The sequence below is a fragment of the Halichoeres trimaculatus genome, unplaced genomic scaffold, assembly GCF_033239565.1.
Source record: "Halichoeres trimaculatus isolate MK-OKI-2021-1 unplaced genomic scaffold, fHalTri1.1 fHalTri1_scaffold_17, whole genome shotgun sequence".
Classification (NCBI taxonomy): Eukaryota; Metazoa; Chordata; class Actinopteri; order Labriformes; family Labridae; genus Halichoeres; species Halichoeres trimaculatus.
This window is the reverse complement of record NW_027437195.1, coordinates 14,216,174-14,243,639: the sequence shown is the minus strand read 5'-3', so window position 1 is coordinate 14,243,639 and position 27,466 is coordinate 14,216,174. Positions and strand designations below refer to the sequence as shown.

Sequence of the window (27,466 nt, the reverse complement as noted above, 5' to 3'; positions counted from 1 at the left end):
ACTATCCCACAGATAGTCACCTATAATATTTATGTGGTGGTATGAAATTGGCTACCCTCAGATATTAGAGCAACAAAAACAAACAGAAATTGGTGGTAATACTAACTGTATCTAGTTTGACTAACATTACACTCTCTGGTAGCACCACACCATTTTGTTTGTTTTTGTCACGTGAGGAATCAAAAACATGCTGATTTTTACAGAAGGATATGGCTGGTTATGGTATTGTAATTACAAATTACGCTTCCAAAAACAAGTGTGTCCCCATGATTGCGTCTATTTATATGTGAGCAATATGTGGATTTCAAAAAGTGTGCAGAGAAAATCCAGCAACATGGAAGGAAATGTGCACATTGAGGCTCCGTCCACCTGTTCCAATGAAAATCAGAGGATGGAAGTAGAAACGAACAGAACAGTCTCCAGGTCGGTCTGTGTGATTCTTCATAATTGATCAATCTAAAGCCACCATATTGTTGAGTAAAGAATCAGTCAGGTCGACCTTGAGACCAGCAGCACACCTCGCTTTCCGCACGCACCTCTTCCAGTCACGTCAATCAAAAACCGACCACAATAATACCATGACGACCGGGCGTTTTAGCTATGAAACTGTTCTCCTCTCAACATACCGAGTGATACTGAGATACAAACAGAGGCTTTCCCGAGAGCACTGAGCCCTCCAGCCATCCTCTGCAGTGAGAGGACGTGTTGCAACCTGCCATGGCAACCGCGGTTTCATCACCAAGGACAGCTCCCCTCATTCGCTTTCTTGCTTAAAACAAAAATCACATTTCCCAGTTTCCAACCTCTCTCATGAAAAAAACAGGAGAACGGCGCTGTACTTACACTGCTCTGCCTTCGTAGACATCTCGTTGACACTTGGGGAAACATAAAACCAAGACTGTCAATTGTTTTAGTGCTCTTTTTTTTCCCTCCCCGGCGTTGTGTGTTTCCCTCAGTCGTGAAAAAGTGAACATACCCCCCTAGCAGCTCATGCAGCCTCGGCGGCTTGATTGTACCACTCTGCGCGATGGATTTATGCGCCGTGGCTTTTTAGGCGGTGCTGCGGTCGTTTTTCGTGGGCTTTCAGTGGAATTAAAACCAAGGGACGTTTTGTGAGGCAGTTATTAATTTTATTTTTATTTTTTCCTTTCAGGGGGAAGATAAAAAAAACTGATTAACATCTGCCACAGCATACCTTTCCAAATGGACTGATCCGGCTTTGACAAATTGTCATTCAAGAAATTCAACGAGAACATCAGTGGTCTTGGAGCTGATCATTCGAGGGACATGCTTTAGTTTATCTGTTTGGATGCTACTGCTTATATCATATTACCTGTGTTTTATATTGCACGCTATACATGCAACAGATGGTTGTCACATTTTCATCATCATAACCACTGATGCTTGCTTGAGGAAAGCTACAATGCATCTGCCTTTCTTACGTCGATGATTTTTTTCTTTTGTTGTTTGTGATGGCAAAAAATATTTTTTCAAAGCAGAAAAAAATGGTTAAAAAATTAAAACCAGCCCCCATCTGACAACAACCCTTTTATGATCTATAAATAACCTTGTTTACCAATTTTAAAGCTTAATAAATGCATTTTTGTTCATTAATTTCTGCAGTTTTACCTCTATATTTTCATGCTTGTTATGATTTTTTTAAAAGTGTAAAGGCAAAATAATAGTAAGACAAAATAAAATCAAATTAACCGATCCTTTTTCAAATTGGTATTAACATCAAATGGACCTATTTCACAATCCAAAGAGTTTGAAATGAAGAATTGATCAACACACCTGAAATCCAATTCTATACACAATAAATCCATTTTATCCTCAAGCATTTCTTCATTTATTGTTACACATCTGAAGGTTATCACAATAAAGGTGTATCGTTTTCATGCAAAAGTCAGAGGTCAGGGGTGTGGAGGTGGTCTCTGACGGTATCCTGGGATGTGATGCATGATCCATCCAGCAGGCGCCAGAAGAGTAACAGCAAACACACACAAGCCAAAGAAAGATTGCTGAAAGAAAGAAAAAAATACAAACATAAAGGTGGCGTTACAAGACACTGATGTAAATCTTTGGTGGCACATTTTAATTCTATTGTATTGCTCCTAAACCTCTGCTGTTGGCTGCAGGTTAGGTAGAAGAAATGTAACACCTGCATCCACAACAGAGGCTCCTGATCCCAGTGAGTCATCCAGTGGAATAAAGACGGCCACCATCTATATCTACCTACCATGATACTCCCACCCACTTTGTTATTTCCAACTAGAAGCAGGCTGTGAAAAAAAGCCCCTATTCATGTCCCTGGGGAGAGATCAACAGATTCATAACAGCATAAACGCGGGCCACTATGTTGCAGTTCTATCATGGGATCTCTTTACAGAGGCTCGAGCTTCACACTAACTTATGGATAAGTCATGAATAAAACATTTCTCCTTCGCTGCTGGCTGGAAAGCACAGTCCGCTTGAGTTCCTTGCATTAGGGACAATCCAGTGAAGGATCTTAGATACTGACTTTCCAGGACTGATTTTGTTGTCCTTTGTGTCTCATTTTGGGGTTAAAATGGTCTTTAAAGTTTGTTCATCAGTTGTTAGCACACACTTGGCACAGGTAAGAACATTTATCACCTCAAAATTATATTAACTACCATATCTTCTATATCTCTGTACAGCAAAGAGTCCTACCCCAGGCCCGATCTTCTCCTTTCCTGGCTTGCTGTAGATGTTTGACCTTTGGCCCTGCTGGACTGCTTTCATCAACCTGGACTTGGTCAGAGTTGGACTCCTGAGGACAGAGAACATCTTCTTCTCAAACAGTCACTCTCTTTTAATGCACGGAAATGTTTCTGAGGAAATCGTCTCCTCATCCTGCCAGATACGAACAGTTAGTCACCACTTTCATCTAATTCCCAGCACTGCTCCAGGGAGGAGTCACTTCCATGAGCCAAAGACCATCATGTAAACATACTGACCAAGTTCTCATCAGGACAAAATTTTGGGCCTGGTCCATGAGCAGGAAAGTCAAGTTACATACATCATAAGAGCTTGCAGTTTGGGGCAATTCTGATTGAAGATAAAGCATCAGTTTAGCTTTAATTGATTGACTGCCAACAAAGAACTTAGTGTCAATTAGAGACAGAGATGATTAATGTTAACTTATTTTTAACTCCTTGTAGAGATAATCAGTTTTCTGTCATCTACACAACTAAATAGTATCTCTCCTAAACTGTTGTGGTGGGATAAAATGAGATAAATTACATTAAAATATATGTATCTTGGAAATACTTAAGTGAGGGAGCACAGAAGTTGGGTAGTTAAGAAATCAATCTTGTGGTAGAGACACATTTTTGAAGGTTAAGATGTCCCTATTGATCATTACATCTTCTCATATTCAGACTCATATTCAACAAACTTTGACAGGTTTGGGGATTGGCTGCTGGACTAGGCCTGAAATCCAGTGTAGTGAATATTGAAGGAGGAGCAGCCAATACATTTGCCTCTGCTTTCACAGGAATAAAATTAACTGAATTTTCTTGTTATATTTTTTCCAATTCAATTTTCATATATTCTGTGAATGTCCCAGTACCAATCAAATTGTACAAAATTTAGAGGTTGGTTTTATTGTAAAAATGACCTTGGAGTCTACTGATGGTGAATTCAAGAAAAGCTACACATGAATATGTGACAGTCAAGCTTTGGACTTCATTAGATGTGTTATGCTGCTCTCTACAGGAGGCCGGAAGAACTTCTATCACAGGAAGCCTTGCAGATCAAATGGTTTTCAAAATAATAACCTTAAAAGAGGGTAAAGTGTTTTTTTTTTCTCTATCTCTCGACAAAACGCATTATAAATAGTTAATAAATAACAAATGACATCTGGCTTCAAGTTTCTACACAATTTCATGTGGCTTAAAAACATTTTATTCCCACAACTGAGTATTTCAGGGGTTGCATAGAGCTATAAAAGAGGAATATTAAATATGATGCATCATTTAGTTTTAATGTTCGGGCAACTGATATATCGATCATTATCTTTCATTGACAGATGCAATAAAACCTTTCAAAAATATTTGTCCCAGAACTAGAGACCATTTGGTTCCACCACAAATTGACCGTTAGAGGGCGCCCGTAAATTGACAATTATAAAGGATTTTCAGGCGTATCGACGGGCCTTTTAACTGGCCGGCACACTGCATTTACAGCATCTGTGAAGTTAACAAAAACACAACAAGTGTGTTGGATAGGCTCCAAAATTTTAGTGCGATCATTTATTTAACATTTGTTGTCCATGTAATGCAAATTAAAAATTCCAATGCCTTAATCTGAAAGTTTTAACCGGAAGTAACGCTCCAAAATCTGTCAAGCTGTGAACGGGTTGCGTTGGGATAGGCCATAACAACCACCCAACAAGGCGTTGTGGTACTACGGGGAAAAACCGAACCGTACCGAGAATAAAAACGTTTAAGGTGTAGTTTGTGCTCTAAGTTAATGCTAGAAATTCGCCGGAAAGTCGATGCAAGTGAAAATAATTGCAATTTAGGGTTCAAATGTGGACGCTGACGTCGAGCCGTGCGTAATGAGCAGAGTTGGAAAAAGAAGGTGTTGAGCTGCATTTTTTCTCTCTCAGCCAGGGACAACTTGGTTCGGAGTACTGCCCAAACTACGAGGAGATACGAAGAAAAATAATGCCCTCGACGCTCTGCACTTCATGGTAACTACGCCTGACCGCTCTCTTTTCAACAGTTGCCTCGCATCTTGCTCGAAGTAAAATGCTCTTTCCGAGGGGTAAAGTCAAAGCGACACAGCAGAGGTAGCTTACCCTAGCCTCTCAGGATATGCTACTAATTACAGGGCTGTACGGAATACGACTCCCCTTGCTAGGCAGTCGTTTAATATTTGAACACTACTTCCCAATTTTATCAGCTATGACAAACAATCCGCTTGGTTTTTGCTCTCAGAAGCACTTTTAACCAGGGCTTCCGCTGGGTGGAGATAGCCCACCAGTAGCCCAAAGAGCAACAATAGCTCCGCGTTAACATAAGGCTAACAAAGCCACTGCAAATGATGATTTCTTTATGCACGGGTTACAGAGGGGACGAACTGTTTTTGTTTTGGTTTGTCTTGATCAATAGAAAAGTTCTTGGTGTGAATGCATCTCCACTTTGGAGATCAACCTACATGTTAGTGTTTATTGCCCCTGTGTCAGATAGTTGTTTATAGGTTGGGCAATGGCAACACTTTGGCCTGTCATCTATTGCATCTATAACCTACTTGTTGATGAGGGTTTAGTGGTTTATCATTTACATGTAATCATTTCCAACACTGATATTATGTCTGAAACCTGCAGATAGAATCTATAAAATCCCCTTTCTCTTGAGTTTAAATTTATTGAATTACCAACCCAAAGAATATTTTGCTTTGCTTTGCTATTTCATGGAATTTTGCAGCAATATCTATGATTAAAGTGTGTGCCATCATATATTTTAGTGGTGAAGAGCCACACTCACATAGTGATAATCCTGTGGTCACATCAGAAGTTTAGATATAAGATTGTTTTTCTCCTCTAAAATTGTCTTAACATTAAACATTGCATTTGTTGACTTCTGCAGCATTGTCATTTTACCAGGTTAAATTCTTGTGTCAGCCAGTGCCCCAGAGATGTGTAATGACATGCAATTATTGGAGTTACATGCCCAGATGACTGTCATGAAAGGCTGTGAGCTTGCATGTGCTTGTCACAGAGTCCCTGAATGAGCTGGACTTTGGCCTGACTTCTGTTTACCATGGCCACTCAGACATCTCAACAAGGAGCATTGACAACTCACTTAAAATAAGCTCTTATTGTTTTCTGGGCTGCCCTTCATTCTCTGGAGTTTGACTGCCAGGCTGTGTTTGTATTGTCACCAGTGTGCACACTTAACATTTCTTTCTAAAGAACATGGCCCTGTTCAGTAAGTGCTGTATTGCAAGCTGACCCATTCAGTTTCCTGTTTAGTCTTTGTAACTGGAGGCATCCTCATATTGTCATTTAAGGTAGAGAACAAAACATTACAATGCACATGACGTATTATTGGCAACATCCACCTTTTGTGCATCTGTATTACCCCCAGAGTAAAAAATGACAACCATCCAACAATTTGGTCCATGAAATGCCAAATATGCAGCACTGTGGTTCTTATTGTTGGTTGACACAGGCTAATCCAGAGGCTGCACACCATGAGTCATCAATGTGGGGACTTTTGTTTCCTCTGTCTGTCTCTGTCATTTCAGTGTGTTGCTGTTTCCAGCCTGTTCTGATTCCTGTAGCTTCCTGTAGCTCCCCTGGCAGAGTCTGTAATCAGTCCAATGGCCTGATTAACTGTTACACTGATTGACCCGGCTGGCAAAAAACACTGCAGAGGTAAGCACTCTGCTCTGCCACTGAATTTTGTCTCTTCAGCTTTCATTTTAGTGCAAATATGACATTGTTTTTATGACAGAGGGAGTTACTTCTCCTCTTTTTTTCCTACATCTGCAGTCTATGTTTTGTGTTAACCTAATGCTATGGGATGTGTGCAGATATATCAACACTGTAGAGGTCACTCTGGTTTCTGCAAACCTTTGCATTGCGTATTATGACCCTTTTGGATGGCCCTGATTGTATCAGATATCTAAAGAGTCAAACAGTCTATAATTACTGTCTGACGCAGTATTTTTGTCCAGCTCGGTTGGCAAAGTAAGTTATGGCCAGCTCTGCCCTCGGGCAGTTGCACAGTTTTTATTAGAGCAAATCTTAATGGTGAACATCTTCTCCTGGACTTTAAAATCATATTATGGCATTGTTTGACTTAATTAGTATTTTAATTTTATATTTACAGAGGTCCAGGACCTTTTCTTTCTTTTCTTTGTATTAGATTTAAGAAAATAACCCACAGTTCTTTTGGAAATACTGTGACAGGATTTAATCTGAAAACAACACTTTTACAACTTCTCAGTTTAAGTTGTACTAAGGAGTGGTGAATTTGAGCTTTAATACTTATGGAGTTCACTTTATAAGGTTTTACTGTGATTTTCTATTATGTTTTACCTAACTTAAAGTTTTTTCAGTTGAAAGTTTTATGCCCCCCATGTTGGGCTATATACTGTACTTCACTAATTGAGGACACGTAAGAGTAGTTGGGAGTTGCACCCCTGATTCAGGCCTGACTGAAACTGTCTCACTGACTACTCTCTGGAAGATCAAGAACTGTGTCAATGAGCTCAACTAAGATAATTATCAAAAGATGGTGATTTAATCAAGATTTGAAAGGGGACAGTTGGAGAACATAGCTCTTTGGTTCTTTTGTACAAACCTAGCAAAGTCGTTCACGTCTTAGTATTCTCAAACTGTCCTACAGTCATCAGAAAAGCAAGAAATAGAAATTTCTCAATCATCTGCTACACTGCCCATGAAATTCTTCACATCACTTTTGATAGTTGAAATCTTGTCATGCTGATGAAGCTTCATTATAGCTGTCACTTTGATTCAAAGCGTTAACTGTGAGTGTGTTTCATTAGCAGAGCTTTGTTAAAAGGGAGGCGACCGGCGAAAAATCTGCATCTAAAAAATAACATGCTGCTGAAATTTGAGGTCATTAACAGTGAAGGAAACCTAAATACCTCCTGGCTTCCCTTTTTCTCCCGCCCTGATGAGGAAATCCACATAAATGATTGATAAAGTGCCTTGACTGTCATTTGAATAATACATCGGTCTCGCTCTTGTGCCAGGCATTTTTGTATGGTAATGTTCAGTGGGAGGCTGGGGGTTCACTCTTTTAAACCTCTGCAAAGGGCTTTTGGAATAAAAGGAAATGAACTCAATGATTGAGGCAAGGTGAATCACTAGAAAGAACGCATATGTCTGCGTGCGTGTGTGTGTTTTGTGTGTGTATGTGTTTGTTTGCAGGCAGAGATAGGTGGGGGGCAGGGAGTGTCTCCTGTCACCTCTCATTAGGGACATGTAGTCCAGCTCGGCCGGCGTCTGCCCCCCTCCCTCCCCTCTCGTCTGTGGCACTGCCCTCCTCTGCTCCCAGCCTGAGCACAACAGAGCAGCTCACTGTTTCAGCCTAAACTGCGGAAAAGTGTCTTAATTTGCAGCATCAGAGAGATTATGGTGGAGATGCCTCTTATTGAACAGTTTGAGTCAGGTCTCTGGGAAATGGCTGGCCTAAATTATGCTTTTAGAATTCTGCACTGCAGCTGAAGTTAAATTTGGTTCACTCATTTGAATGAGTTAACGCTGTGAGTCTGCCTGCTTAGCTGAAAGTCAGCGTGGTGTTCGATTGATGTGTTGGCTGCTTTGTTTATTTTCTGCCTTTGCTGTGTTCCTTTGAGGTCCCCCCTCTCTCTTCCACCCCCTACACCTTCTTTTGTAAACAAGACAGTATATATCTCAAGGGCTTCCTCCTCACTCCTACATATTCAAATTCAACTTCTAATTTTGTCCAAATGAATTCCCTGTGAAGATGGGGCTTATTTAAAGCAGTCTAATGAAATAAAGATCAGCCAACATTTTTATTGGAGAGCTCCAGTGTGGCTGCTTGGTGAGTTTTTGTGTGTGTTGGTGGAGTAAGAGGCTGTGGTTTTCCATTGAACCCTTGGGAGACTGTGGAGTTCTGCTCTACAGGGGCAGACACTGTGATTTATTAGTATGGTAAGCAGAAAAAAAACGTGCAGGCTAAGATAAAACGGATATCCCTTCACTCCAAAGTTCTCTGCCTGCTCTTTCATCGAGTGGAGAGCACATTCTTCTTTTTGAAGTCATGCAAAGGTCCACAACAACAACGAGACCATCATTTTCAAGTCTCTTTAATATATGCATCTTAAACATAAAAAGGCAGATGCAGGGTTACACAAAATCTAGTTATTGCCCCTCTGATGATCAGTTAATTTTTTATCTTGAATCTAATTGCTGCTAGCAGTACAACAGATATACTCAGTTTGTGTTTTTTAGCCTGATAATAAAGTGTAACTGCTTAGTTCATGTAGTGTCCTGTTTTTGTTTGATTGTTAGAGCCAGTGACAGTTCAAAGAGAAGAGGAGGAAAGTTTCTCAAGACTCTTGTCTGTTAGAGAAGCTGTCTAAAGCAACTAACCTCTGTTACAACCTTTTCTGCTATAATATTGGTGTATGACCAAACCATTTAAACCATTGACCTAATATTCCAATTGCTTGTTCTGTAGTATCAGCATCACATTAAGGTGCATAACATGATCACAGTCCTGCATTAAAGGGAACATATCATGCTGATCCCTGATTTAGTACTTACATATAATATAATAAATTTGAAAACAAGACCTTTCACCCCCTGAATTTTCAAAAAAATGAGATATTGTATTTTTTCTGATATCCTAGAATGAGATTTGATGCCTCTGAAAATAGGTCATTGACATTTGGCCGCGAGATTTCCAACATCGTGACGACACGAGGATCCTCTCTTTTTATTGGAGTAATCTGATAAAGCAGCTCCTCCTCTGTGATGTCAGTTAGTCACTCAACCGCCACCGAGGGATACACCCACCAAGAGCCGAGTATAAACGTATAAACTATACATTTTACGGTACTGGTTTGACTCACCACACTGAAGCATCCTGAGATGATCTGTGTCGAGGTGGATTTTCTTCCTCCTGAGCTGCAGAACCGTCCGGGTCTGACTCAGGGTCCAATACAAAAGGACGTATCCTACACTCTGCCATTTAATTAGTGCTATCAATGCCTTACGGTGAAGTTTTGGCAAACAGCAAACTCGCTCAGTCTGCTCCATTCAATGTGGCGATTTTGTAAATACTGCCATGCTGCAAAAAGCGCCCCCTGGCTCTACCCCCTCCGCCCCTCTGATAGAACTGACCAATCAGAGCACAAAGGGCTGTGACGTTGCGAGGTTACTGGAGGTCATTCTCGAAACGGAGCGTTTCAACGAGATCTTCAGAATGGCCTAAAATGAGGATATTGAGAACGCTATTGTGGGGCAATGAAGGAACTAAATGACTTGTACTGAGGGCAGAAATGCTTCACAGGCATACTGGTCTGGCAAAGTGAAAAGGAGAAACAAGCATGATATGTCCCCTTTAAGGATATCAAAAAATGTCAGGAATTTTCTCCAGGAGTCATTCTGACTTGTCATGGCAGGAAAAGGGCAGGTGTTACTGATAACATTAATGACTCCTCTCTGGCAGCACAGTGTCCCTGACAGTTTGATAGCATGCACAATATTAGGTGTCTGAAACTAATGCAGCTAAATAGAAATCAGCCACTGCTAATTATAATATTTACATCTGTGTCTTTCCTGCAGGGAACCTTTAGGAAGCCTTCTGTGATAAAGAGCTTTGTGATGCAAAAACAAGCTGGGATGGGACGTAGGGCTGCAAAACAGTTCCCGATTTTACATGTGTTGTAACATTGTTCGATATCAAGATGGGAATTGAGATAAGACTCATAAACAAATATTTAAGTATGCACATTCTCTATAGAGCTCCTGAATCATCTTGCTTTTAGGAAGGAGATTAATCCCTTGAGGAGAATTCAATTTTTTCCCTCCAGTGTTGAGTCATGTACATAAACACACACACACAAACCAAAACAGTGATACACACATATGCACAGGACCCTATCTGCATGAGTCCCAGCTTGAACCAGTGACCCCCTTGGTTCCCAGGCTAAGTCCCCCTGAGCTAACTGGGCCCCCACATTTTCTCAAAGCATTTTGCTCTCTAACATGTTTTCCCTCTTGTGTCAAAACAGCAGAAATGCTGCTGCTTTTATGACAAGGTCTTCGTAAACAGCATCATAGCTGAAGTAGAAGAGCCTTGGACTGGCAACCCTCACTCTTCTCTCTTTCCTTTGCCATTGTGCCAGCTTTCTCTGCTGACACCAGTTAATTGACTGTTTAACCTCAATGATCTGATGAAAACACGAGGAAGGTCGGGGCTTCATCTGATGTACATTGGGTGTTTGGCATTGCCTATAAACTCAGGGCTTCATTTGGTTTGGCACTTGTTCACATGCTGATTGTGCAGACAGATAGCATTAAATGAGATGGTGTTCCTGTGACAAATCATTGTGTTTCAACTAGGGCTGCAGCTATCGAATATTTTAGTATTCGAGTATTCTACTGAAAATCCCATCGATTAATCGAGTAACTGGATAAAATACATTTTTGTTTAGTTAAAGAGCAGTTATTTTTCAAAATGAAAATGTTTCTCTTTAAGAAATAGAATTTTCTGATACAGCATGTCAGTAAGAGCACTTGCTTTGGTAGCTCCAAAATTTGTTTTTGACACATTTTTTGTGCCTTGTACATCTCATCAAATGTTGCGGACCCAAATGGCACCCGTTTTGTAGAATGACCCATTAGTCTCCAAACTCCAGAAAAGAAGCTAGATTTGTTGCTAGTTGCTATTTTGTATAGGGTAAGAGGTAGCTTGAGGAGTCTGAAAACTCTCTTAATATGGCCTCAGCTCTATTTGAAATACCACTCTTTGATCTTTTTAAAAATTAAACGATTCCTCGAGGCGAAGAAAATTACTCGAGTATTTTTTGTAATCGAGTACCTCGAATCATTCGAGGAATCGTTTCAGCTTTAGTTTCAAGCAGCGTTGTGTATCAAGTGGGGCACTGACATTAAAAGTCTGTTTAATGGTCAGCACTGCTTCCAATACTGATTAGAATATTCCGTTATGAACAGAAATAATGTCAACCTTTTGCTACACAAAAAAAAAATGATCATGTAAGTTCTCACATTGTTTTAAAACTGCCTTGTGCATTGTAAAAGAATCCAACCAAAGAGGGCAGAGCAAAAGCTGTATCAACAGCCTAGGAGGTTGGAAAACTAGCTTTTTGATGCTTTTTTTGCGATCAAATTTTTACTATCATTTTTAAGCGTTGTGATGCTTCAATCAAAATTTGAAGGGAATGTAAAAGCAAGCTGCTGTATTCGAGTTGATAGGCCCTTGGTTAGAGATGTGCAGTATAATTATAAACTGTAAATTTTTATAAACACTCAAATTGTATATTAACATCCTACATAATTTTGAGGCTACAAATGATAAAGCACTACAAATACTTAGCATGGGCAAAGCTGAGTGTAGTGTACAACTGCCCCTCCTCTCGATTATCACTGTGCATCTGCTTAAGATTTGTTGTTGACTGTCGGTCAGTGCTTCCTGAGGGTCGAGCAGAGGAAACTTTTGTTAGCCTCCATGCAGATTATAGATACAGACCTAGATTCAGTGTTTGAATGCCTCAGACATAGCTTCCAACATTTGTATCAAAGAAATATAATATAAGTATTTGATTTATGATTTCTCAAGTACCACCATGGCAGAAGTTGTGGGATGGATAATGACGCCTGCTTCTTAAACCCTGACAATCATTTATTATTGTGGACAGGGACCTGGATTGTCATGTTGAAATCTCTGTGTGATATCACTCGGCAGTATTTGAAAAAATTCATCGTGCTTTGACTCAATAGCATCCCTCTCACCGTCTGCTCTTTCTGTCCTTTCATCTTGCTTCCTCCAGGCACAGCAGGCTGGGCCCGAGGCTCTGAGGACGCTTCAGAGGATCCGCGCCTGACCAAAAAGACCAAGGACTGAGAGGAATAGGTTGTCTGAGCAGAATGACTCAGCAAGAGGGGGGACCCCCAACTAGCAAGTGAAGAGAAGTGAGGATGGGTGCCAATGGATCCAGCTATCCACACTCATGCTCCCCACGTATTGGGGGTAATTCACAGGCACAGCAGACGTTTATAGGTGGGTGTTTTTATCTGTGGTTTGATTAATGGTGCAGTGGTTGTTTGCCAGTGTTTTTAGTTATGAGTTACAATCTCTGTCAGGGGTTGACTGTAAAATATGATTTACTCTCTCCTCTTAACTGAAGTTAAGTGGTAAAACAGCACTCCTGAACCCAAACTGGCACGATGCAGCTCTGCAACAAGTCACACCGTAGAGATCTGGCATTGCTTTACTCTCTATATCATATTAACCTGCTTCCACAACAACTGATAGGGCAAAGGGGGAAAGTGTGTGTTCATGAGGGCTCTTGAGCTGCTCTACTCACTCATACAATGGGCACAAATGCATCAAAAGCACACGGCAGCCTCTCTTTTCTACCATATGGATGCTTTATTTCATACAAAGAGGCGCATCGTAAAGAAATCTGAGTCTGAATAGATTTTGATTAAACCATAAACTGTAGAATCCCAACAGTCTTGTATCATTTAGCTTTGTTGTCACCATGTTGTTGTGTTGTGATGTTATTAGGATTATTAGGATAAAGCTGCCGGCTATCAGACAGGATGGTAGCTAATCTGCAGTGATGATTTTTATTCCTGTGTCCTGCTATAGGCTGTTTATCAGGTGGTTACGATTTGCTACTGAATGATTTCACAGGTAGTCAGAGACCTTTTCCCTTTTGCTCTACTTTCATTTCATGTTGCAAGAATATCTCTGGCTGCCTGGTAGTTTGTGTCTGTGTGAACTAAAAATCAATCTAAAATACGCGTTATGTTAATTCATGTGTGTTAAAGCATATGAACTCACACTCTATGCTTGTATTCAAGCAATGTTTATGGTTTTTAGAGATAAAAAGTCTGTCATGGGGGTGTTTGGAATTTGTGTTAATAGCCCTAAATTATCAGCCTGTGGAGTCATGAGGCTTGTGCTTCTTAAAGCAGCCTTCATTTCCATAGGGTTTGGGAACAGCGTTAGACATCAAATAAATCTGTCCTCAGAATGAATCATGTTTTATTTCACTTTCAAAATGACATTGCCTCTAAGCCTTCTGTAGACTTAATCTTTAAAGTTAGAGTATTGTAAAAGGAGACAAATTATCCTTGTTTTCCCACAGACCTCAGAGGTTTCCTCACAGCTCTGTAGCTGCTTGGTTGTTTGGCTCGAGCTGTAGATGATTCAGTGTTAGAATGATTACTATTTGGGTCACAGTGATGGATGCTGAGAGAAGGGCAGGCGAAGAGGATCTCCTTGGCAGGGCTTCCTCTGACATGCAAGCCTTGTCTCTCAAGCCAATGATAACTGCTATTTACTGTAATTGATTGGACTCTTGTATGGGAATAGACCAAAGTTCACTGAGGAGTATAAAGCACAACAGTGGTTCGTAGTGTATGAAGAGGCATATTTTGGTCTGCATCAATGCCATCAAATAATGGATAAGGACTTCTGGTTGTTATTTTTCCTCTGCTGAGCTGGATCCAAATGCTTTGGTAGCTGGGTCAGGCTTGTGTTTGCTTGGCTTAACAGAGCTGGCTACACCACAGGGGTGCAAGGGACAGATTGTGTTTCTACGAGTCTGCCATCAAGAGTGAACTGATTGTGTGGTTATGAAAAGAATAGCCTTTTTCATGTAGTCCGTACAAGGTTTGAATTTAACCTAAATATTCTGCTTTGAAGTTCTTTATAAGACATACTAAATACAGGACAGGGAGACTGTTGTTTGGCCATTAATTCAGCACTCAGAAATTTGAACTTCGTCAAATCATTGTCTGTAATTTTGGGAGGCAGCGGGAGGGTACATAGCTGGATGTGTGAGCGGGGGCTAGTGCTGCTGCAAGACCTCTGCTCATATACTAGATCATACTGTAGTTTCGGTGGGGTTACAATTTGGATTCAGTCATATGAAGATGTTACCGGGGTTGTCCTGAAACAGTGGCAAGATTCTCAAGTTAAAACTTACTGAGATTCTGAATTGAAAAGTAACACCAATTGTATCCTGTATATGTAAAGATAAGTGTTTTATAATTAAGTTAACCCATGCCCTGTTGTTTTGTAGGGACATCATCCTACTCTCAGCAGGGATATGGCTGGGAGTCTAAGCTGTACAGCCTGGAGCACGGCCATGAGCGGCCCACTGACAGGAAGAAGAAGAGCCTTGGACTGGCAACCCTCAAACGAAGATTTATCAAAAGGAGGAAGTCCAGCCGCTCAGCAGACCATGCGCGGCAGATGCGAGAGCTTTTATCTGGGTGGGACGTCCGGGACACAAACGCCTTGGTAGAGGAATACGAGGGCACAGCAGCCCTCAAAGAGCTGAGCTTCCAGGCCAGCCTGGCACGTGCTGAGGCGCCAAGCTTGGCGCGGGATCTGGCTGCACTTTATCAGCATAAGTACTGCACTGATGTGGACCTCATCTTCCAAGGTACCTGCTTCCCAGCTCACCGGGCCATCCTGGCTACCCGCTGCCCTTTCTTTAAGACTCTGCTTTCTTCATCGCCCGGCTTTGGAGCAGAGGTTCTTATGGACATCGAGACAGCAGGCATTGATGTGCCCATGTTCTCTGCCCTGCTTCACTACCTGTACACCGGAGAGTTCGGGGTGGGAGGAGCAGAGGACAGCAGGCTGCAAAATGTGGATGTACTTGTGCAACTCAGTGAGGAGTTTGGTACACCCAACTCCCTGGAGGCCGATATGAAGGGCTTGTTTGACTTCATGTGTTACTATGATGCTTTGCTCAGCTTCTCTTCAGACTCTGAGATGATAGAGAGCTGCAATGAGAGAGGAGCCGTGGCTGCAGCGTCAACAGGGAGCTCAGGAGGCAGTGGTGTCCCTGGGACACCAGATGAGGACCTCAGGGCTCATAAAGCTATCCTCTCAGCACGTTCTCCTTTCTTTAGGAACCTTTTGCAGAGGCGCATTCGCACAGGAGAAGAAATGACTGAGCGCACATTGCAGACACCCACTCGCATAGTTTTGGATGAATCCATTATCCCTCGAAAATACGTGCAGGTTATTCTCCACTGCATGTACACAGATGCGGTGGAGCTTGGGCTGGTGCTGCGAGGAAGTCCCTCAGCTGGAAGTCTTGGGGAGGTGCAGGCCCTGGTGTCTGGGGGGCGTGGAGCTAGCACAAGGACTGAGGAGGCAATGGAGCTCTACCACATCGCCCTGTTCTTGGAGTTCAGTATGTTAGCTCAAGGTAGGTCATAAACTGGCATGTTAACAATGCACATAAATATTTGATCAGTTGTGTGTGCACAAAGATAATAGCATGTGTGGGGACAGTCTTCACTCAATGTGAAGCCCTGTTATCGGATTGACTTCGCAGTTTGCGCATGACAGTACTTTTTCTTAAAACCCAGCCCTCAGGATGACTTCTGTCTGATGTATTATGTGTGTTTTCATTAATTTAAAAAAAAATGAAGTATAAGAATAAAAAAATAGCTCCCTAAAGTTTTCTACAGTGAGTCAAGTTTTCTAAAAATTGGATCTGTGTGTCACCAATCAGGTGGTGCTGTGGGTGGGACAATGGTAGGAACAGAGCAGTGACTGCAGACAGAGAGGCACTGCTGTATTGGAGCCAAAATAACACGGTCTTGAATTTAATTTCTTGGCTGCTGTATTACAAAAAAAGGCAGATACTGATATGCCTTAAATGCTAAATATCAGCACTGATAATCTAACCTGACATGCCAGACAAACAGTTTCATATATCCGCAACGGAATTATTTCACAAGTTCATCTGGGTAGCAGCTCTTCCAATTTGTTTTCAGAGGCAGGACTTTTAAAAAATCTGCAGCTGGTGATTGGACGACTGTTCTGATTAACCAACTCACCACGGACCAATCCACATCAAGCCGCCGTATGACGTAGCTTATGTGAGCCGATGCTTCTGAGAAACAATAGATGAACAACTACTGAATCACGAGAAACAGCTGTGAAAAAGGCGTTAGACGACAGCTTCCGTTTTTATAAATTTAACTTAAGAATCAAAGGAACGCTGACAAGTACGAAAGTCTGCTGACGTCACGTCTGCTCCCACAGCTCCCACCTCTCTTCCCTGATTGGGCCGGTTAGAATTTAGCCAAGTGAAATCGTTGGTCATTGGAGCCTGACAAGATGGACCTGCAGGAGTTCAGAAACTGAATCAGTCTGGTCCGTCTGCTCTGCAAGGTTACGGATAATCTGCCCGGCTGATAATCGGTCTATCTCTAGTTATCTCTTACTGTTCAAACCTAAACACCAATGTTGTCTTGGATTTTAATTGCCTATACCGTTGATAAAAAAGTTGTTATGTGAAGCTTGACTGTCAGTTTTCTTGGATTAAGTAATTTAACTGTGATTTAGTAACTGGCTGGACTTTTTTATATGCCTCTGCCAGACCCAGGTCAGCATAAATATGTCTCTTTCTATTCATTTATATAATGTGGCTCAAACATAAATATACGCCTATGTTGGTAATCCACCGACTTTATAACTAAAATATGCATAGATCAGCATACAGTCTGTGTGGCTGTAAAGATCAGTGGTGTGTAACAGATTGGCTGACTGTGAAAGATGATGGAGCTTCAGGTGACAGCCACAGTTTGTTACAGGCTGCAGCGTTTGTCTGAAGGGGCAGACAGTTTACAGTCTGATACATGCAGCACATCTGAACTTCTGTTCACAACTCGTCGCTGCCGTCTTCTTCCTCACTGCTCTATCTTTACTCCCATGTCATGACAACTCCTGCCACTGTTTCATGATGACCCCAGTAACATGCCTGACATTACAGTCACGATTCAACCATGCCAGTCACTTTATCACTCTCTCCTCTTCCAGAGTGACGTGTCTCAGAGCTGTCCAGTTTCCAAACACCCCCAAACAAACCTCCTCTTCAATCTAAATGACCTTGTAATGTGCAGTATTTAAAGTAGTCTATGTCAAATGCACATAAAAACAACCTCATTTGGCCTGTCTCTAATGACTGTGGGAACCCAGATAGGGTGAATGACTCATAGCTGGAAGCATATTCTGTTACTATCTTGTGTTTCATAAAGCCATGTGATCTGAGTTAGTTTTGAAATATTAAATTGGTGATATGAGATGCACCCAAAGCTTTGAATTTCACAGCATTAGCCGCAGAGTTGAATAAACCTTAATTCATTTCCTCAAACTTTAAAACAGAAAGTGAAAACGACATTTATAGCATTTAAAATGCATCCATCTTTTGTACAGATTTCAAATCTTCTTTGAAGCTGTTGAAGTTACCGTTAAAGTCCTCCTGGGACTCACTTTGTGCTCGTTGCTGCACCACATTCTCTGAGTCTGCTGCAGAAACACAACGTGCTTAGCCTCTGTGCATGCTTCACTGAAACACGGATTTATAAAACTTCATATTTTTGTTACTTCAACTTAAAAGATCAGGCATCCAGAAGAAAATGGAGCACCAGTGTTGACACAAATTTAGTGAATCATGCAAATTTCAATGTGTTGGGATGAGATTGCTTAAAAGTAAACAAAGCAACATGTATCCTGAGGGGAAGGTATATGCACAACAATTCCTGGACACAATACACTCTGCAGAAGCTAACATACTTGTGTTTTAAATCCTTCCAAAACACACAATTAGTTGTAGGCAGCTTCTGAACGACTGTATTGATTTAAAGGCAAAGGTTCAATCCCAGTTTGAGTATGGGAGGTGATCTGAGTTGCACCGTGCCCTATCAGCATGCACACAACTGGTTAGACACCGTCTCCAGCCTTCCAGCTCCAGTGTCACTCCCAGGGTCATTGTGGCAGCTTAAGCCAAGCAGGCAAATAGTGTCATCCCCACACACCATCACCTCCTCTTCCTTCCCATCCCCCCCTCTCCACAAGCCCCTTCTCCAGGGTATTTTTATCCCCTCTCCTGCCTCTTCCACTGTGCTGTGCCGCTCTAATCAGTTCCCATGAAACCTCATCGTGGAATGTGGTGAGATGGTTGAGGTTGGACTGATGTCATTTTATTCCATCTATTTTGCGACTTCATGTTGTTTCCTGTTTGAAGATCTTTCTTCTGTTTCGTTTTTTTGCTGGTATGAATTAAGAAATCTTCCACAGCCTCAAGTGTCACAGCATCCAGGCATGGGTTGATTAGGAAATTAGAAATCTGAGTTTATCCCTTCACTGGAGATTTCAGTATCTGCTGTCTCTTTTGGAGGCAGTAAAGAGGCTTATATCAGGGGTTTCATATGGAGATAACCCCCTCATCTGTCACACCGTCTTCCCCCTGTTGTGCTTCTTGACTGGCACCCCCCTGCATGAAGTTTTGGCCTGTGGAGGTTTTTATCGAGCATTTGAGCTCTCTGTCATTCCCCCTGCTTAATTATCAAGATGCGTATCCCTTTATGACCCCATCTCACTCAAACAGCAGCCAATATTAAAAGCCTTATTAATTTTTCAAGTGCACCACTGAGATGATAGCCAGCTGGTGTGGTTTCAGTGTCTACCCTGAAGTTCTTCCTCTCCCTCCATGCTCGCAGACTGACCGGTGCTCTATTTTGTGTTTGGAGTGTGTTGACCGAAGTCTTAGAGACATAATTTACATCCACAGCCTTGTTTACAGGCCATAGAGTGCAGTTGATGTTTTAAGTGGCTTTGGAGACTGTGTGCTCCGTAAACAACAAAGATCCAAATAATAACAGCAGGACAAAATGCATATGTCGTGGAAAGTTAGTATTAAGTGGAGCTGGCGGTTGGTGTTCCTGCCGCTGTGTTGATGTTCTTGTCAGTCAGCTAAGCCCCAGTGAATGTGGCGTACCACCCGTGGAGAGGAGAGGAGGGGGTTAGTATTAGGAATAATGCTGATTCTAATCTCCAGCTCATAATAAAAGTGCGGCACTTTAAAGGACTGGCTGTCACTGTGAATTCTAATGGGCCAGTACAGAGGAGAGCTGTTTGCTCTTCTGTGCCACCAGTCCCAAGAGGAGACTCGTCCATCTTTGTGCTTGTGTGCCTGTGCGTCTGCTTTTAAAGAGGGAGCAAAGATGCAAAGGTGGTAGACTGACAGCCGCAAAAACAGGCAGCGCAGGGACGAGTGGTGGAAGCTGAGGCACACATGTTGAGAACCCTTTCAGTCTGTTTATGGCTGATAAAACAAGGCAAAGAGCCTGGGTCAATATTTTAACTTCAGCTGTCTTCTTAGCGTTGCAGGATTCCCACCCGTGGTTTAAAATGCTGCAAGTGTCTGTCTCTCATTGCTGCTTCCTGCAAGTATAGATGTCTTAAAGGGAAAGTGCATCATTATTCTTATCATATATGCATACATATTGTTTAACTGTATCTACACTCAAATTATCAGGAGTTGCTTTTAGATTCCAAAGCATCTCTGGAGCCATTTCTCTCAAGTCTGGTTTCCAGTGTCCTAAAGAGGGCATTCAAAGTGGTGGAGCAGGGGTGGAGAGGAAGGTTAGATCTCCTAGTTTAAGATAAGAGTCTCCCGGAGGAGCGTTGCTACTGGCCCAGCTTATAAGATGATGGACAGGACATCCTGGAATGAGGAAGTTGGCAAGCTTGTGTTTCAGTTTCGAGCAGCTCTCACTGGACGTCAGTCAGTCTGGCTTTATCTCTGTGGATGTCCGTTCTATATTAAATGGTATCGATGAGAGAGGCGGAAATGAAGAGCAATCAGTGCTAAGGCTTGTTGAGGGTTTTGGATTGATGGCGTGACCTTGTCAGCTCTATATTAATCTGAGTGGATGGTACGGGGTTCACTTGTAAATCTGTGGCTCTTTCCCAGAACAGTTGTAAGTTTGAGAGCTTGCAGCAGTTTTAAACCTTGTTTCAAATTACTGAAACAGCAGGTACATAACTCTCTTAGCTCTTTTTTTCAATGAATTTATGAATTACACACAGGAGTGTGTACACATTTGGAAAATAGACTGCTGTGTTTACACATCAGGACTGAGAGGAGGCTGCCTGAAACTGAAACACATCAAGGTATCAAAGGCATTTCTGTGGGTTGGTGTGTTACAGAGTTAAACCACTGCCTGCTGTTCTGGTATGTGCTCTGATTTAGGAAACACAGCGAGGAGGATGTGGGGGCTACGAGAGGTAGACTCCCTGGGTCAGTGAATACAAGTCAAAACCACTGATGGTCTGGCAGAGACTGCAGAGTTACTTCTTGTATTCACTCATTTCAGTTATTTTTACAGCATTATATTCATCTTGATTTGATGTCTATGCTTGAGTTTAAACTAAGTGTTGTGCCCATTAAAGGTTTTAGTAGACTTTAACATGTTGAATGTTTTCTCTGGTTTCTGACAGGTTGTGAGGACATCATTGTGGAAAGTCTTTCTTTAGACTCACTGGTCCCCATCCTGAAGTGGAGCTCTCAGCCTTATGGCTCCAAGTGGGTCCACAGGCAGGCCATGCACTTCCTGTGTGAGGAGTTCAGTCAGGTTGTCACCTCAAACGTTCTCTACGAACTCAGCAAGGAGCACCTCCTGAGCGCAATCCAGTCTGACTACCTACAGGTAAGGGGCTTTACCTGTGATCTGTTGTCTCAATGAATGACATCCACCCATATGTAAAATGCATTTTCTGAGGAAAGCTCCAGTGATGCCTGTCGGACTTGTTCAAAGATGCTTCTCAGTGAAAACACACGCAGATGTAAAGCTGCTTTAACATGGTCTGGGTCTCTCATTGTACACACACATACAGTCTGATCTGTCAGCTGTGCTGCTGTGTTACATGTAGCAGATGGCTGAGATGAAATGTAATTTAAACACACAAAGTGTAAGCCTGATTTTCTTTGTCACATTCTGAACATTTGTTTTTACACCTTGGCCTTCTTTAGCAGCTCCCAATGCTGTTCTTGACAATATGCAATCAGAAATAATTTTGTGTCACTCTTTCTCCCTGTCCTATTTCTCTATCTGTCTTCTCTACCCTGGTCTCATTTTCAGGCAAGCGAGCAGGACATTCTCAAGTATGTTGTTAAGTGGGGCGAGCAGCAGCTTATTAAGAGGATGGCAGACAGGGGTAAGATAATACTCTCTATAATTACCCTTTGAGCAGCCCCCCTAATGGCCCTGAGGAAATTACCCACTTATCCGGCACCTCCAAAATACATCTAAAAGCATGACAAGGAGGGGCCAAACTTTACCCATGTCAGCAGGCTGGGACCAGCCGTGTCATTGTGTGCTCTAGCCTTGTCAGAAATAGTCCTGTGTCGGGCTAAAGTTTAAGGTTATTAGTCATCATATTCTGAGGACAAGCGTCCTATTTCAGGAGACATAAAACACACTGCTGGAAATGCACCATGTATCTTAATTTATTCTGCTGAATTTACAAGGAAAGTGTTTAAAATAGCTAGCAGGGTTGCTTTAAAAGCATTAAAAGGATAATCATGCCATCATAAATTGTCAGGGAAGCATGCATGACATTAAAAGTCTGCTAATGGCTGTTCTTGTCCTCTTTTAACCAGAGCCCAACCTGTTGAGTGGCACAGCCCACAGCGTCAACAAGAGAGGAGTGAAGAGGAGAGACCTGGATGTGGAAGAATTAAAGGAGATCCTGTCGCCACTCCTGCCCTTCATCCGAACTGAGCACATCTTACCTCCCAACAGTGACGTCCTCTCTGACGCGGTCAGTACTTTGTCCTGTGTGTGTGTGTGTGTGCGTGTTAAAGTGGGCAATGTGATCTTCAAATACATAGTATTGATCTCTACTTTCACCATGTTCACAGCTCAAAAGGGGGTTGATAAGCACCCCTCCCTCAGACATGCTGCCCACAGCAGAGGGAGGAAAAGCAAATGCCTGGTTACGGCAGAAGAACGCTGGCATCTATGTGCGTCCCCGCCTCTTCTCTCCTTATGTGGAGGAGGCCAAGGTACGGCTCACACTTTTGATTGATGGAGCTTCCAGACAGAGAAAGGAGCTGTGGATGATTTATCTAGCTGTCATCACAGAGAGTGGAAGTGTGGAGAGGACATGCCAACCTTTCAGGACCTTGTGGAAAATTTGTAGACTTGTTCGAAGCTGAAACATGCATAGAAACAAAGTTTTTTTTCCACTGTTGTTGTGAGGTGTATTCTCTAATTGGAATATTTCATCATCTTGACTGGATGTTAATTTGTGCTCATTTACACATGTTTCCTAACAAGTTACAGGCCTTCCTGTGACCATGTGTGACCACATTTATGAAGCATTGTTAGATAAAGTGTTGATGGAGTGGTACTGGTTTGCAAATCCTCTCAGTGCCCCTCAGTTGTACGTAGACTTTTATTTTGTAGAAGTTTCAGTCTAACAATACCTCTCCTCTACCTGTCTTTAGTCTGTGCTGGATGAAATGATGGTAGAGCAGACGGACCTGGTGCGTTTGCGATTAGTGCGCATGTCCAACGTTCCAGACACACTCTACATGGTGAACAACGCTGTGCCCCAGTGCTGTCACATGATCAGCCACCAGCAAATGGCGAGCACCACCAACACAGCTCCATCAGTTGTGGCAAATGAAATCCCAGGTAAGGACACTTGTCTGGGAATACATTCTAATACATAAATATCTAAGTCAAAGAATTATCAGCATTAAGTTTATTTTCATACTTTGTTCATCCTTTAGTGCCTCAGCTGCCTGTGGTGAAGGAGATGATCCGACGGCTGCAGGAACTCAGGCACTCAGAGCAGGTCCAGAGAGCTTACGCCCTTAACTGTGGTGAAGGAGCCACTGTCAGCTATGAGCTGCAGCTCCGGGTGCTGAGGGAGTTTGGTCTGGCAGATGGAGCCACAGAGCTCCTGCAGGTTTGTAAAAAGCAGTCCCCAGAGGTTAGAGAGGGCTGAGATGACAAAGGCTAGGCTGCTAACAGGGAAGGACCTCAGACCTCAGTTATGCTGCAGACACAGCTAAATCCTGTTAAGCATCTTAAAATAGTAGTAGTAGTTTGCTAAGACCACGATGAGCAAACATTTCTCAAACTCATGTCTTCTTTCCAGAACCCATACAAGTTCTTTCCCGATGAGCGGTTCGGAGATGAGAGTCCAATTCTGGCTCTACGCCAGGTGGGTCGGTGTCGGGTAAACAGCAGCCCAGCCATGGATAGCATGTTCACAGAGCTGGAAGGAGTAGCTGGCTTTCACCCTCCCCTCCCTCCTCCACCACCTCCCTACCACCCCCCTGCCACACCTAGCCACGCTCAGCTCAAGGGTGCATGGCGACCTCGTGTGCCCATGCCTACCCCAACCCGCTCCTTCTCCTACCCCTGCAACCGCACCCTGATCCAGCGCCATGCCGCCTCCAAGCATGGCAGCTCAGACTACTCCTCTGTGCCCCGGCCTCAGCCCCCAGACTGCACCAACACGCAGGCTATGGGCCGAGCTTTGCTTTCAGACAGGCAAGCGGTGAGTGACGGTGTTACTTCCTTGTGCTTTTATTTGTCTGTTAGAACGTGGATGCATGGTTTGTGCCTGGAATCTGGAGAAACTTCATTGCACATGTAAAATCACACATGCTGTGCCTGTTGTCTGATGCAGATGACCATGGAGCCTGTCATGAGGGAGTTCATGCCTGACATTGCACTGGGTGTCTCCGTCATGTCCCTGAGGGAACAGCACATGGCAGAGATGGACAGGGAGAGCCCTCACAGCCCAATGGGCCCCGCGGGCCACCATCTACCCCACGGGTCCTGCCCCTCTGCCCGCCTCAGCCATGGCCACGGTCCTGGACATGGCCACTCATGCAAAAGACATGCGCCTGAACCTAAGCTAGAGGCTCAAGCAGAGTTCCCTGACCTGTATGACTTCTCCTGCCGCCCTGCAACCCCAACCTCCTCTCATCCCTTGCCCTCCTTTGCTGGACCGGACCTTTACAGCCACAGCTGCACCCCCTCCAGTGCTTACCCACCCCCGTACATGTCTGACTCTAAGTCCCAAGGACACCCGCAGGGAAGAACTGCTACAGACCCACTACGCCTGGACGTCCTCAGTATGACCTCTCAGAGGCATGACGGGGTCCTGGCCAGCCCATCCGGAGCCCAGCCTCGGATGGGACATGTCCAGAGGGGACGATCAAATGAGACCGACCTGACTCATGGCTTAGGCCACTTACGGTCTCCTAGCGGGAACATGGATGGCTATGAGGAGAGGCACATGGGACCTAGAGATGCCCCAGAGGACATGGTTCTATCAGGAGAAACATCAGGCCTCCAGCAGCCTCACAGGAATAGTGTCAGCGAGGAGATCACCAGAGACCGCAGGTCGCCCAGCAAGCCTGACTACCCTTATAAGAAATCTGCACTTTAACCCCGGCTGACGACCAGGGGTTGAGTTAAGAAAAGGGAAAGCGTGATGAGTAGCTGTCCATCTCAGTGGACAGCAAAGCACTAAATGTGTGCCTGCATATGTGTGTGTGTTTGAGAGTAGCAGGGAAGAGGGGTGGTCGATGGTTGCTATTTATAGGTTCTGTCCTTTTGTCCTACCTCTATCACACTGTGCTATCCATCACACAGCCAGGGCCAGGAAAGAGTGAGAGCTGTAGGTTAATTGTTGACGCCTGTAATTGATCTCTGCAAGGCCTGTATTGTCCTGCTGCTTTAGAGGATGACTCAGGCTCTGCTGGGATCGTTTGATTGTAAAGAGGGAGGTTAACTCTGTGCTGTGTGAATCCTGCATGCAGAGGTCATAACAATAAATGTAGCTCAGTTATTAACACAAAGACTTCATTCAAGGCTTCTGTTGGCTTTTGATTGTTTTTGGCACAGAAAGGGGAGATGACAGAAGGAGAATCTCTACTTCTCTCTGCAGGCTCTCAGTTGCACCCAGTCTGGGAACAGATTTGTGATAAAATGGTATGTAAATTCACGTTTCCATTTCTTCCTGTAGCATGCCTATAGCAAGCAACCCACCTGACTAGTTTCACTACTTTGGCTGTGGATCTGCAGTGCCGATGAGTAAAAGGTTGAGTCTTGGTCACACAAAGCAGGAATTGGATCAGATGGGAAGTAGGTCATCAGTGTTCATCATTCTCCTGTTACACTGATCATTGTGTCAGTCTTCAAACATAACAGCCTCTGAGAGTCCAGCTTCGAGGCAGGAGTTTAGGAAAAAGGATGTTCACGTGCAGGTTTTTTACTGAGATACAGAGAAAAATACACAAGTGTCACAGACGCACAGTGATCAAGTGCAGGGGTGTTGTTTTATCAGCTGGAACAGATGTGTGTGTGTGTGTGTGTGTGTGTGCGTGTGCTTGTGAGCAGGGATAACTTCACAGGTGTTTGGACAATCTCAGTACTGTACACTCATCTTTAGTCAGGTCTGTTTGTACATATCAATGAGCCTTTGGCACAGAGTGCAGCAGTCAGCGTGCTAGAGCTCCTTTTTGTTCTGTTTAATCCAATAGCATCAAGTAATCAAATCTGAAGCCTTAATTAGCGCTTTTAATATTCAGTTTTAGCTACCTTTTATTCAATTACGTATGATGTCATATCGCAAACCCCTCTTAATTGCTTATTTGACTGTTCAGCTCACAATGGACTCATTCACTGTACTTTCTTTGGGTTGTTAGAGGATGTCACTGAACCCAAATGCTAAAACCATGTATATACATCAGGCCCACATCTCTGCTCCTCATGGGGGATTGTGGACATGCACAGTTGGAGTCGATACTGGTTTATATACTGTTAAGAACTGCATCAGCTGTAGCTCAAGAGTACACATCAAAAGCCTGTCACAGCCAACAGTTGGCACACAACCTCACATATGAGTATCATTGCACTGTCGAAGCCACCGCTCTAAAAGCTGAAGGGAAAAGGAACAAATAAAATTTGAACAAAAGGAATTTTTATTAAAGAAAAAGCTGCCGTTTGCTGGCTCATATCTCCAATGGAAATTGTATATAATGAAAGGAGTTCCACATGAATTTCTGATGAATTTTTTAACGGTTTCAGTCACATTTTAGTGGATGTTGAAGGTTTGTGTTTTTACTGTAGTGGACAACACTGTGTACTTGTCTATGTCATGAGGTCTCACTAAGAATGTGTGGTATAGAACAATGATTGTGTCACAGAATCTATTTTGTTCCAGTGTGTTATCCATTATGGCAGTGTGTTCAGTGTTGTAGGTGGTGTGGAGTACCATATTAGTAGACATGTTTCCCCCTTCTTTTCCTTTTACTTTAAGTAGCAGGAATACATAGAGGATCTGAAGACATTAGCTCTCATCCTAGCAGTGATGAAGTTGCCAAGCAGAAAAATCATTTTTCCATCTAGGTTGCTTCATGGGGAAAAAATGCAAAAACTCCAGATTCCTCCCTATGTTCATACTGGTTAGTTGTTATATTTTCCAGGACAATGTTCCATTGAATAAAAAACCCTTGTTTTGCTCCTTGCTGTAGAGAAGTCAGTGCCTTCCCCTGCCTGCGGCTGGGCTTTTATTGGAGAAGTGACTTTGATGTCTATGCAAGCTCTTTTCTACCAGCTTACCAGCCTGCATCAAAAAAAAAAAGTTCTTTGAAATCTCATGTAGCCCGTTTTGTGTACATAGTGTTATTTAGCACCTTTTGAAATGGAACCATCTGAAATGTGTAATTGCTTGTGTTGAATTTCAACAGGTACCTTGTACTTGTATGGTATCATAGAAAACATGTTTGTAGATTGATATTAAGTTGCATCTAGTTTCACTAAATCTATTTTTCTACTGTCCCATCAAAAGGGGCATAACAGTGGTCAACTTGGGCATCCTCAAAATAAACTGGTTTG

At 42.9% G+C, this 27,466-nt stretch overlaps 3 protein-coding genes across 11 annotated transcripts in view; 1 reads left to right on the top strand and 2 right to left on the bottom strand.

Moving 5' to 3' along the window:
- unc79 (unc-79 homolog, NALCN channel complex subunit) overlaps positions 1-1,028 on the bottom strand; it is a 35,535-nt gene extending 34,507 nt beyond the window's left edge. For 7 of the 8 annotated variants that reach the window (XM_074691854.1, XM_074691860.1, XM_074691856.1 and 4 more), the window contains exon 1: positions 844-1,028. In XM_074691854.1, coding sequence (XP_074547955.1) covers positions 844-865 — 22 coding nt within the window. In that variant the 5' untranslated portion in view covers positions 866-1,028. The remainder of the gene's footprint in view (positions 1-843) is intronic. The other variant, XM_074691861.1, reaches the window with a different exon arrangement.
- A 132-nt stretch (positions 1,029-1,160) lies between these two features.
- On the bottom strand, positions 1,161-2,939 carry LOC141806372 (cytochrome c oxidase subunit 8A, mitochondrial). The gene is made up of 2 exons (XM_074691863.1): positions 2,692-2,939; positions 1,161-2,021 (listed from the first exon to the last, which is right to left on the bottom strand). The coding sequence occupies exons 1-2, from the start codon at positions 2,806-2,808 to the stop codon at positions 1,914-1,916; spliced, it is 225 nt and encodes a 74-aa protein (XP_074547964.1). The 5' UTR covers positions 2,809-2,939; the 3' UTR covers positions 1,161-1,913.
- A 1,428-nt stretch (positions 2,940-4,367) lies between these two features.
- btbd7 (BTB (POZ) domain containing 7) lies at positions 4,368-27,460 on the top strand. 2 transcript variants are annotated; one of them, XM_074691621.1, is made up of 12 exons: positions 4,368-4,717; positions 6,277-6,406; positions 12,544-12,773; positions 14,809-15,951; positions 21,039-21,247; positions 21,680-21,755; positions 22,201-22,361; positions 22,462-22,605; positions 23,050-23,239; positions 23,338-23,516; positions 23,709-24,113; positions 24,246-27,460. In XM_074691621.1, the coding sequence occupies exons 3-12, from the start codon at positions 12,692-12,694 to the stop codon at positions 25,011-25,013; spliced, it is 3,357 nt and encodes a 1,118-aa protein (XP_074547722.1). In that variant the 5' UTR covers positions 4,368-4,717; positions 6,277-6,406; positions 12,544-12,691; the 3' UTR covers positions 25,014-27,460. The 2 variants fall into 2 exon arrangements, with proteins under 2 accessions (XP_074547722.1, XP_074547723.1); XM_074691622.1 differs by lacking the exon at positions 6,277-6,406.
- The last annotated feature ends 6 nt before the right edge of the window (positions 27,461-27,466 follow it).